Here is a 13304-nt window from a genome sequence, read left to right on the forward strand (position 1 = left end):
TGAGACACAGCTACAACTAGCTTTAGCTAATCAGATATTTCATAGAATTTTCTAATTAGCTAAAAACGAAATCTGTGAAAAATTATGATTGGCTCGAATTAGTGCTAGCTAAACCTGGATATTAGTAAAATCTCATTGTGAATGGACATTAAAGAGCTCATCAATTACAAAAAGCAAGAAAACGTTCAGGAGTGATCACCAATTCTTTATCTTGGATAATCCTCTAATTAAAGAAAAAATTAAAGTAAAACAAAATTAATTAAAATTAAAGCAAAATAATTAAAGTAATTAAACTAAAACAACAACAAAAAATAAAAACAGTTCTCTGAAGAATAAAGTGAAAGGTTTTTTGAGACCAAATCACCCCGAGTTCTATTACATTCGAAGAATTCGAAGACCGAATTCTATAACAAGCTTTAGCTCGTTTGCTAAAAAAAAAACAGGTGACGTTTCTGGCTTGTATCATATCATCTAAACGTAAACAAATTGCAAAGATTGGCTTTACATTCCTTGATATCATAACAATTAAATCACTTAAACCTTTTAAACAGTAAAAATGTGGACACTTACTCATTCCCAAAAGTTGGGGGTGGGAACTTTTTCCTCTGAATGATGTAAAATTAGATGCTGACTTTTCAATTTCATCAGCATACAGAGCTTATTTTTTGGTTTGAGAAAAAATGACAATCATGGGGATCAAGACCTCATGGGGTGAGAAACGATGATATAGACGTTATTAATATAACACTAAAGTTACGCATCAAATACGACGGTGTTCCTTAAATATAGTGTTTAAAAGAACGTTTTGTTTTTGCAATAGAAAAATATTAGTTTCTTATTCAGCAGTCAGTAGTTTCTTATTCAGCAGTCAGCAGATCAGCAGTCAGAAGTCATTCAGCAGTCATTGAAGTACAAACACAGACAACGGAAACTGTTTCGATTTTTGAAAATACATTTTAAAACTTACCACTAATATCTTCTGAAAAAAAAGCTATCCCATCAAATTTGAGGCTTCAGGGGCGGGATCGAAAGCCAGAAAAAATATTAAATGGGTCGGGGGTTAGGGTAAAGTGGACAAGCCATCCCACCAACATTCGAGGTTTCGCGATCGGAGGCTAAATTACATGCTCACATGGGTTGCCTACTCGCATGTAAAATTTCGTCATAGTCAAATAGCAATGCCAACACAAATAATAAATATACTCTTCAAACAAAATATTTAATTGTCACAGAGTTTAATTAATAATAATAATAATAATAATAATAATAATAATAATAATAATAATAATAATAATAATAATAATAATATTTCCAGAAAAAGCCCGTGGGCCATAGGAAAATTACATAACAACAAACAAACAACAAATTAACTACATTAAATTAATGCTATTTAAAGAAAACGCTCCCGATGAGCCGCTGCAATCCTTACAAATCTTGCTATCCTTTTAATACTCAGGAAATTTGTCTCTTTCATTCTATCCAGGATCCATATCTCATTCAATTTTTCTTTACCATACATCTCTCGCCTCCAATCATTCAATTCGACACATTCACACAAAAAATGTATTAAACTTTCATCCTGAGATCCACACATAGGACAAGCAATAGATTCTACCTTCTCCCCTTTTCTCCCTTGATACTTTCTTTTCTCCCCAATCAAAAATCCATTTCCCCTCCAATCCAAATAAGCCTTCAAATCCTCTCTACTTAACCCAACCTTCCAAAATACCTCCTCCCCCCAACTACCCTTTATCTGTCTATACAATTTTAACGACCCTGAACGATCCAGACTTACCCACCATATCTGTATTTCTTGGTTCTTCAACCTCTCTTGTACCTCCCTTATTACTATTTCCTCCATGCCCATAATCCCCTTTCCTTCATTCCACCATTCCCCTAATCCACACTTATCTAAGATATCCTTAATCTCCGCCGGCCACCCTGTTTTACTATTCGGTCTCAACGCCTTTAAGTATGCTGGCTTTGCTACCGTAAATCTCTGCATACCCAGTATCCTAACCCAATATCTCACCATGGTCAATATAACATGATGGAAAAATTGAAATTTGAAACTAAAATTATTAAGATAAATAAACGTTTGTTTGTACGTCATCATGTTTCACAAAGTATTACAACGTAGCTGTATTGGGTACAACAAAAATGATGCTGCTGAAAAAAGACGATATATAATTTGAGTTTAAGCCAACAGAGACTCTTTTAAGAGCAGGAAGAGATTAAAAATATGAGGGACTATATCTCTTTGAGTTAAGGGGCCAATGAGCTAAAACTAAATAAGCATGCTTTTAAGACGTTCCAAGCGAAATTATTAGCAGTTTTCTCTTCTATCTATTTCTGAAATAATATGTTAAAGCTAAAGTAGTACCATCACTTAATGTAAATCAAAATTTGATTGAGAATAAACTCTTGAAGTTTTTTTTTTATCGATCCTAGTGATAAAATATCCCATACCAAAGTGAGAGAGTGAGAGTGCGAGAGAGAGAGAGAGAGAGAGAGAGATTAGGGAGAAAATATACCAGGAGTGGTATCAACCATATTTTTAAACATTTCAATTTCATTTTTTTTGCCATAAATCTTCTAAAAAAGCCAGTAAACGTAATTGTAGAATTCTCTTAATGCAAATGAAAGTAAACCAGGAAACAAGAAAGATCGGGTTCAATTTCAGATCACATTTGCTCAAATCGTGGCCTTGGCTCTGTCTTGTGTTTGAACACATTTTTGTGTTCACTAGTGTGTTTTTCTTCTGTTGAGTTTTTTAAAACTGAAAGGGAAAAGTAAACAATCTCACCTAGCTCGTGTGGTAATTCTTCGCAAAGGACTGCCACAGAAATACTGATTCCCGTGTTTATGGATTCAGAAAACCCTGCACCAATTGAAAGGCCATCAATAAAATTATGCAAGCCATCACCAAATACAATCATCCATGCAACAGTAGCTATCGCATTTTTCTCGCCGATTTGAGTGAAATGTTCATGACCGTGATGGTGCTTCTTTGGTTTCTAAAATATGAATAAAATGGAAATAAACAAAAACATGTAAAAAACAATAAATATAATGATAAAAAAATGAAATAAATACAGAAAAACTTATGCTAAAAATGGCAAATAGCATTTACACGCAAGAGTATTCAGCAATAACAGGCATACATCCACATACAATGAAAAGTCCTCTTTCAGTCCCCTCCTTTCAAAGAATACCCTTTCCTCCCAAGAGCCCACCTAAGAAAGATTATTCTAAACAAAATAAAAATACCGAAATGAATCTACCCCATACTTCTTGGGAGATACACCCCCCCCCTCTCCCCGAGAACTTAGGTCTCCCAATAAATTTTAGTTTTTTACTTTTAAACTATCCAAATCATAAGACCGTCCCAACCAAAACAGTTGTTTTTTAGGTTAAATACATCTATGTGAGCATCTTGTGAGACGGCATAATAGTCAAACATTGAACTGGTGTGCTAATAAATTGAGAGGGAGCGGTCAATCCGGACTTGTCCCAGTTGAAAATAGAAAAGGGGCCACAGTTAATGAGAAGGAAACAGTTAAATACAGATGGGCAGAACATTTCGAGATTGTGCTAAACCGAGATAGAGTTGCAGGAAAAGATATAGATAAAAATGAAAGAGTTTGTAATTCCTTGGATATGAAGGAAGATTTGTTTCAAAAGGATTAAAAAATAACAAGGCTTCTGGTTCTGATAGTGTGGTAAATGATTTCTTTAAATATGGTGGCTCTAAGAGTAGTAAAGACGGTGCGAAAGGTGAAGACGATAAAAATAGAATAGCCAAGGCTCATGGTGTTTATTCATAGTTAGGAAACAGTTTGGAAGAATAAGAATATAAGTCTGCAAACCAAGAATAGAATATTCGAAGCTACAGTGATGACATCAGCCAAATATGGTTCTGAAGCAATGGGGCACTCAAAAAAGTGAATGAAGATTTGCTAGAGGTTTTCCATAGAAACTGATTAGGGATTGTTCTGGAAACCTGGCTGACTGACCGTATCAAACAGTTCGTGGTAACGAACTGTAGCAAGGAGCGACCCGGCTCAATAGTAGACGAAACTCTAAAAAACGGATTTGATGCTAAAATATACATCAAAAGAATAAGATTTTCGTGCTGATTTTAAATATTTAAGTTTCATCAAATTTAGTCTTTGTCATCAAAAGTTACAAGCCTGACAAAATTTGCCTTATTCTAGAAAATAGGGAAAAACACTCCTTAAAAGTCACAGAATCTTAACGAAAATCACACCATCGCATTCGGCGTATCAGAGAACCCTATAGCATAATTTTCAAGCTCCTATCTACAAAAATGTGGAATTTCGTATTTTTTGCCAGAAGACAAATCACGGGTGCGTGTTTATTTGAGAGTTTGTTTTGTTTTTTTTCTTTTCCCCAGGGGTCATCGTATCGACCAAGTGGTCCTAGAATGTCGCAAGAGGGCTCATTCTAACGGAAATGAAAAGTTCTAGTGCCCTTTTTAAGTGACCAAAAAAATTGGAGGGCACCTAGGCCCCCTCCTACGCTCATTTTTTCTCCAAAGTCAACAGATCAAAATTTTGAGATAGCCATTTTGTTCCGCATAGTCAAAAACCATAATACCTATGTCTTTGGGAATGACCTACTCCCCCACAGTCCCTGGGGGAGGAGCTGCAAGTTACAAACTTCGACCAGTGTTTACATATAATAATGGTTATTGGGAAGTGTACAGTCGTTTTCAGTGGATTTTTTATGGTTTTGGGGGTGGGGTTGAGAGGAGGGGGCTATGTGGTAGGATCTTTCCTTGGAGAGATATGTCATGGGGGAACAGAAATTCAATGAAAAGGGCGCAGGATTTTCTAAAATTACTATAAAAAAACAATGAAAAAATAAACATGGAAAAGTTTTTTCAATTGAAAGTAAAGAGTAGCATTGAAACTTAAAACGAACAGAGATTATTACGCATATGAAGGGTTCTAAAAATACTTTAGTATAAAGAGCGAGGTATTCAGGAGGAGTACCTCGCTCTTTATGCTATAGTATTTTTAGTGATTTCAACTATTTATTCTACAGCCTTTCTGATTCAGGGGTCATTCTTAAAGATTTGGGACGAAACTTACGATTTAGTGTAAAGAACGAGGTATTAACGAGGGTACAAACCCCTCATATACATAATAAAAATTAAAGAATATAAAAGTTTGTTACGTAAGTTAATTCTTAAGTTACTTGTATTTTTTACTAATAAAAAAAATTCGTTAAAAATTAAAATTTATAGTTGCCTTTTTATGTAACCGAAAAATTGCATGGCAACTAGGCCTCCTTCCCCATCCCTTATTTCTCAAAACCGTCTGATCAAAACTAAGAGAAAGCCATTTAGCCAAAAAAGGAGTTAATATCCAAATTTCATTTTAATAATTTATGTGTGGAGAGCCAAAATCAAACATGCATTAATTCAAAAACGTTCAGAAATTACATAAAAAAAACTAGTTTTTTTAACTGAAAGTAAGGAGCGACATTAAAACTTAAAATGAACAGAAATTACCCCGTATATGAAATGGGTCGTCCCCTCCGCAATCCCTCGCTCTTTACGCTAAAGTTTGACTCTTTGCCACAATTCTGCTTTTTAAAACAATTAAAAGCTTTAGCGTAAAGAGCGAGGGATTGTGGAGGGGACAACCCATTTCATATACGGAGTAATTTCTGTTCGTTTTAAGTTTTAATGTCGCTCCTTACTTTCAGTTAAAAAAAACTAGTTTTTTTTATGTAATTTCAAACAGTAGGCTGAACGAAAAGTCCGGTTCCATCCCACGTTCTGGGGCTATAATAAGTTAAAGGTTGAGATGGCTAGGGCATGTTTTGAGGGTGAAGGATGATAGATTGCTGAAAATTGTACTTTTCGGCCAACCGTCTAGGGCTAGACGGAAAGCAGGTCGTCCGCAGTTGGGGTGGGAGGATGTCCTAAAGAAAGATTTAAATGAAATGGGAGCTTCCTGGGAGGGTGTAAAGAGGGAAGCTTTGAATATATTGGGATGGACGAGGAGCGTGCGTAGCTGTGTTGGCCTCCGGCGGCTTGGTGATGCGGTGAGTTGTTAGTAGTAGTAGTAGTGTGTGAGCATCAGCCCTGTTCTATCGACTGTGACGTCTTTGAATCCTGCAGATTTCTCCTCTCTTTGGTTATATTCGTTTGTCACACAATTTTCTTATAATTTCAATATCAGCTAGTATGTTCAAACATAAATTACTTCATTTAAGGAACGTATTGTGATTCGAGGAAATAAAAACGGCGCAAAAATAACTATTTTCCTTCTTTGGATCTGTTGAAGTTTGCTTTTTATTAGAATACCAAATTATCAAAATTTGAAAAAAAAATATAGTAAAAGAGAGAAAAAAGAAATGAATTCAATAGTGAAATAGAACCCAATATTGGTGGATAATACTAGATAGCATTTTTTTCTCTCTTTCAGGAAGACTTGAGTTTTTTTTTTACTGTTTCTTCATTTTAAATCTTTTACATACTTACATTTTACTTCATATTTCATTTAACCAGTTCATTACAAACGGTAGTGAGTTTTCATTATTCCTTTATGCACAATTAAAAAGGTCTTAAGGGTAGAAAACTACCACTACTGCTGCTAACAACTCACAGAAGCACCAAGCACCTGAGACCAACTCCTCTTCTGCCCCAACCTATTCAAAGCTTTATTCTTTACCCCTTCCCAAGAAGTTACAATCTCCTTGAAATTCTTTTTTATGATCTCTCCCCAGCCCATCCGGGGACAAAAGGCTTTTCGGTTGGTCTCAACAGGATGATTAAAAAGCACAATTATCAGCAATCTGTCATCCTTCATCCGTAAGACGTTGTTTAGCCATCTTACCCTTTCTTTCATTACAAATCTAGGAAACAGGATCTGATGACATCTATCCTATAGCTTATTGTTTGACATACGGCCAGTCAAACAAGTCCCTACTTCAGAAGTTCCTATGAAAAATATTTAACAAATCTTACACAGCCTTACGAGTCACCTTTTTAGCCGACTAAAAAATTTGTTGTCGCACGCTAAGCAAAACCAGGAACCTGCTGGAGGTTTTTGTATATTTTCCCACAAATGGGACAAGGAATGGCTAAAGTTCGCCGAAGATTGTCAACAAGACAGACCATCATGGGACACCCTCATTCAGAAGCTTCGTTCGGATGCCTGAGGAGGTGGAAACGTCTGGTCCTGCTGCAATTCCAAGCAAGTAAGTAGTTTCGAGCCGGCATGGCAGAGCCATACTTGACCACTGTCATTACCACAGCTTCCAATTTTAAACCTAGTTCATCAACTTATCTTTCTGTTCTTCCAAACTGTTTCTAACTACGAAAAAGTACCCTTCACCTTAGTTCTTCTTCTCATCACATCCATCATCGTTAAAGATAAAACTACCCAGGTAAGCAATGGCATTCACTTGATCAATTTTTTCTCGTCACACATTTTTGTAAACGCTCACTTGATATACAAAAAGAACATTGAAGATCAATGCTTGTAAAGATTATACGACTTTTAGGGGGTGTTTCCCCCTATTTTCTTAAATAAGGCAAATTTTCTCAGACTCGTAACTTTTGATGGGTAAGACTAAACTTGATGAAACTTATATATTTAACATCAGCATTAAAATGCGATTCTTTTGATGTAGCTATTGATATCAAAATTCAATTTTTTAGAGTTTTGGTTACTATTGAGCCGGGTCGCTCCTTACTACAGTTCGTTACCACGAACTGTTTGATGAGCAAACCTAGATATTCGGGTTTCACTTACCCTTCATGAGTTATCCCAATTATGATCATTGATTCTTTGGGCTCTATTTGAATCGGTTTAGTTGTTGTTCAATGATCAGAATAAAGTAAAACAGATAAACAGATAAAACAGAATAAAGTAAAAGCAAAATTATTTAACTGGATATTCCGAACACATATACAGTGTTCATCATCATGATGCTGATGATGAACACTGTATATGTGTTCGAAATATCCAGTTAAAAAATTTTATTTCTATTCACTGTCAATAAAAAAGGTTTCATCCCTATTTCGAACTGTTTTACTTTCGTCATGGAAAGGCAGTGTGGTCTTCGAAGTTATCTAGATCAGAATAAATTATTTGCCGAAACGTTCCGTCTCTCTTTCTTTCACTCTTTCTCTCTCTTCTTTCTTGTTTCCCCCCTTTTTTTATATTTACTTCTTCAGGCTATGGAGCCTTCATGAAGATCAGTTGCTTGTATCTGTTGTAATATTTTTGGTTTGTTGGAAGATGCAAAGTTTGTTCGGTAAGTAAAAAAAAAAACAATAACAAATACAATTAAAGCAACGAAATTTATTTTACAACACTATTTTTCGACATAACTCCTGCAATTGTCCAGGCATTTATCGTAGCGTGGTACAAGTTTTTGTATGCCCTCTTCACAGAATGTTGACTCTTCATCGCTATTGAAGCGCAGACCACCAGGTAAAGGATTCAAATGAAGAAAAAGGTGAAAGCCGCTAAGAGCAGGGTCGGGGCTATACAGAGGATTGTCAAAAATGCCCCAACAAACATCCCTGTAGGAGCTCTTTTGTCGCATTCGTAGGGGTCGGAAACTATCGTGAATAAACACCACGTCTTTTGTGAGCACTCCTCGAGGATATTTCTGTACTGCGCAGCGCAGTTTTTAAGCGTCTAACGAAAAACTGGTTTATTGATTATTTCCCCTAAAAAAAATCAATGAGTAAAATTTATTTTACAACATTGTCCCAAAACACTGTGCACATGGCTTTTTCATAGTGTTAAGATGTACTTGCGTTTGATTTTTGCCAGACACAAAGTGTGTCTCCATTCCATCGATGCCGTTTGGTTTCATGGGTATCATAAGCAACCCAAATTTCGTCCGCCATGACTATCTTCAACAAATACGAATCTTGACCATCGTACTTGCTTCAATAGCTATAAAGAGCTGAAAGAGAACGTTACCATATGGTTGATAACCCAGGTGAGGCGCATGGTTGATAACATTCTAGGAAGACGATATTCAAAAACTTATACCATGATATTATAAATTCATGAAAAATCGTGGCTATTATGGTTAGGAAAACTAGTGAAAAGTCCACCCTGATGCCACCATGAGGCCACACAAGCAAGGATTTCTCTGTCAGGGATAGGGACGGAGAAAGGAACTTGTTACGGAGCGGAGACCCCAAACCATCTCACAGCACCGGAACAGCTCCAATCTTTTATATCCAGCCTTTCATCGTCAGGTCAATCATCAGGGTTACTGGTAATAAATACATACTGAATAATAATAAAATTATAATAATAATAATAAAACGAGAAAGTGCTAAAATAATAAATAAAATACTAAAACAAATTTTAAAATAAAAGAGAAACAACAACGAAATGCCGAATTTTATAATAAATGCCGATTGTGTTTGTCTTTTATTGGTTCAGCAACAGCTAGAATTTAATAAGCGAATTTCAGGATGCGGGTGAACCAAAAATAAGCCCTTCTACACAAAGCCATGACAATTTGACTTAACTTACCTCTCTATGTCCAAAAGAGGCTTTGATGGCCTGTTCTTGAGATTCATATATGTCACCCGGTGGAATTGGAACGCAAAAGTCGTCTAATTTTGTGTGATCTAAAGCCTGCAATTGGTGATTCTCCTCAATTCCATTCACCTCCATATTATGATTTTTTCTTTTAAAGTTGGATTTTCGCTAGAAATAATCGAAACCATGCGAGGAAAAAATCTCAAAACCAAATTTATAAGGTAGAGACACTAAAATATAAATCACTATTTTCATCCGATTGTTGGGAAATCACATTTTCACCATGTAGGTAAACACATTGTTATACGTAGTAAACACATTGGTTATAATATGCTTCTCTCTATTCATTTTATTTGTTATTTATATAAAATTGTCAGGCTAATCTTGCTCTAAAATTGAAAATAAAAACTTTAGGAACGAGCCTAATTCGTCACTTCAAGATTCGAGCCTCCCAACACTTGTTTTTCTATATTTTACCAGTCCTACTTTCTAAGAACAGCAACCAGGGGCATATCAAGGGAAAGGGGGTTAAGGTACTCAAGCCCCCTATCCAGCGGTATCTCATTTGGCACAGAATTTCTTCGACACTATAGCAAACTAGGCTAACTAGTCTACGAAAAATAGTAAACGACACTATAGGAAGACCAGGCTACAACTACTGCTTTCAGCAATTTTAAGGATCTATTGGAAAAAGTGGCAAATCAAAGAGTCGTAGAAACAAATTTTCTTAATAATAGTGACTTTTAAAGCTTTTTTGCTCGATTTTGTGAAACAAGAAGTGATTGAAAACGAAACACCCTTCCTTCGGAACAAACAATCTTTAGACTATGCTGAACAAAATAGCTATCTTAAAACTTTGATCAGGCGACAATGGGGTAAAAGGAGCGCGGGGGGCGGGGGCTAGAATCCCTCCAATATTTTTGGTCACTTAAAAAGGTCACTAGAACTTTCGAAATCTGACCAAATCTTAGCCCTCCCCCCTCATAGGCAGCTAGGCGATTATCAGAACATTCTGGATAATCTATTTAACGATTTTCAGAGCTAAACTTTCCCAACACTTTAGATTCTTCACTACTTTGTCTTGTAAAATTATACCTAAATTTTAACCCTAAACAAAATTACATCAGACAATCAGTCGCCAGGATAAGCTTTATTTATCTATTTAATAGATAAATAAATCTTTTAATCCTATACATTTAGAGGAGCGGGGGGGGGGGGGTGATATGATTTCTTTCATCATCTAGGAAGGGATTTTTTTGCCTTTTTAATTTTTTTCAATGAATGTACCAAAAAGAACTTCATATCGTCATAAAACACTATACATGTTGAAACAAAAATTCTGAAGAAACGGTTATGTCATCCTACAGCACCATTAACGCCGCAAAATATTCCGCATAAAACGTGACTGTTATTTAATAATTCACAAAAAAAATCCTAATCGCCATGAAATACTCAAAACAAAAAATAATTGCCGCAACGCGCAATACACACAAAAAAGTATCATAAAAAAAAACATTCTTTATCACACAAAGTCGCTCACTAGAAATAAAATTAAAGCTTTTCTCAAAAGAGTTTTTTGATAAGTACAAATACATGATCCTAGCCAGAAATCGTGTATCAATATTAAACCAACGCTGCTATTGCAATACTTTCAGCATTCAAGTGAAAAATATCAAAATTTAAACTAGCTCCATTGATCTTTTAGGTTAGGCAACGAATGACAGAACAAACTTGTCGGAGTTTCCCGCAGGTTTTGTATAGACTACTGTGAACTATTTTTTCTCCTCCCCACTTCGAATAGAAGAGGGTTGGTACAATCAGAAATTGAAAGTTCTAGTATCCCTTTACAGGGCCCAGTTTAATTAGAGATTAACTAGCACTGTCCTTGCCCTGAGTAAAACCTGAGCCAATCCTCCTGACATTGAATCAAAATTTTAAGGCATCGATTTTGTTAGGACTAGTCGAAAGGTTTAAACAACATACAACACAGCCCACAGACGCCTAGCAAAAAGAGCCCTAAATTGTACAACTGGCCCCTTCGTCAAAGGTACATTTTAGTAGAAAAGATGGGAATGCCGCATATAGTTAGCGCTGCAATCTTGCAAGGAATGCCATTATTTATGATTGGAACTAAAAACAGGGCCTGCAAGCCACCCAAACTTACAATTTCCCCCTGTGCCCTTGGACGCACCTGCAAACTCCTATAGCGTCGAATTAAAATTTCAACATATTAACTTCGCTACGATAAAATTTATTGCAATAAAATATTCCCTAAAAATGTCTAAAATATTTGATTTTTGGGATAAATACACCCAACCAATGGAGGTCATAATGACAACATATTATGTCGATTTTCAATCCAAATGATTGAAAATTCCCTTCCACTTGAAATTCAGGAAGTTAAAGCAAAATAATCTGTTTTTTTTTTTGCTATCTCGCTTTAAAATCAAAATGCAAAATGCAGACAAGGCTAAGTTACCCTGAATGAAGACAAAAATAATGTCTATAGTTGCTAATTGTATCGACGCTTATGAATAAAATGACAAATCCTGTCAAAAAAATTAGCCTAAACATTAAGGCTAAAAATTAGCCAAATATCCTGCAAAAAAATTAGTCTAAAGCTGAAATAAAGAGGCTGAGATTTTTATTCGTGAAAATGCAATAGAAAATTTCCATGAGAAAATTAATAATGCTTCCTCTAAGAATGAACCCGGGGATCCTTATAATTTTCAGTCTCACTCATTAGAAGCCTACTTCAATTTCGGGATAGTTTTGCTTAATATATTTTATTTCCTACTAGGCCAAAACGTAAATAGAAAAAAAGTACATTTTAAAACTTATTCTGCAGCCACCAGGGTGATAGTAAAAAGGAAAAGGGATTATATTCTTCAAAATCTGACGTCAGTTTCGTCATTAACTTAGTCACGCAAAATTTTTATTCTAAAATCATGGTCGTAGTTTTAAGAGTTTGTCCTGCTACTTGAACTGATTTTGGTCTAGGAAAAAATTGTGATAACAAATTTCGTCGTTCTTTTGATATTTAATTGACACTTTATTAATTATGCAATTGTAAACTCATGGCTACTCGAGCACTAGGTATAGGAAAGAATAATGGCAGTAATTTTCCCACTATTGTTTTAAATTCTAAAAATTACAACAATGACTCTCAAATAAATAATTTTAACAGGACTTGGCGAAATTCACTTGTGAATTCGCAAAATTTTCACTTTCTTCCGCCCGAAATAAACACCTGCGCAGTACCGGAACGAGAAGTAGCTAGTTAAACCGGTTCTCGTTAACTTCGTCAGGAAACTCAGTAATACCTCATTAGCATTACAGAGTTAAATAATAATGTAAATAATATAAATAAAGCAATACATTTTTTGTCTTCACTTTTTGGCTCAATATTTTTTTTATCTTGTTTCTATATTTATGGGTAAGTTTTTCGCGGTTTTCTTCTTTCCCTATCCTCTTATTTTAGCGCCGTGATTTTGTTGAATCGGGACTCTCTTCCTTTTTCCATTTTTATTGTAGCAGCGTGACAAGAGTGCCATCTATTATTGCAGTAATGAAAATAAAAAATAAAATATTAAAGATGGCAAGTCAGTTTTCTTAAGATGAATTTTGAAATTGCAGTTTTAAATTACAACATTCTTGGTATTAGTTTTAAGTTTCAATGTTATCGGATAAGCATTCAACTTACAGAGGGTCATTTTGAAAACAAGCTAAAACATGTTATGAGACTAACAT

General features: G+C 35.3%; 1 protein-coding gene across 1 annotated transcript in view; it reads right to left on the reverse strand.

Moving 5' to 3' along the window:
- LOC136034540 (metal cation symporter ZIP14-like) overlaps positions 1-13304 on the reverse strand; it is a 91664-nt gene that overhangs the window by 10486 nt on the left and 67874 nt on the right. Inside the window, exons 6-7 of the mRNA XM_065715769.1 lie at positions 9546-9722; positions 2807-3017 (exon numbers count right to left, since the gene is read on the reverse strand). Coding sequence (XP_065571841.1) covers positions 2807-3017; positions 9546-9722 — 388 coding nt within the window. The remainder of the gene's footprint in view (positions 1-2806; positions 3018-9545; positions 9723-13304) is intronic.

Source organism: Artemia franciscana, chromosome 13 (genome assembly GCF_032884065.1).
Source record: "Artemia franciscana chromosome 13, ASM3288406v1, whole genome shotgun sequence".
Classification (NCBI taxonomy): Eukaryota; Metazoa; Arthropoda; class Branchiopoda; order Anostraca; family Artemiidae; genus Artemia; species Artemia franciscana.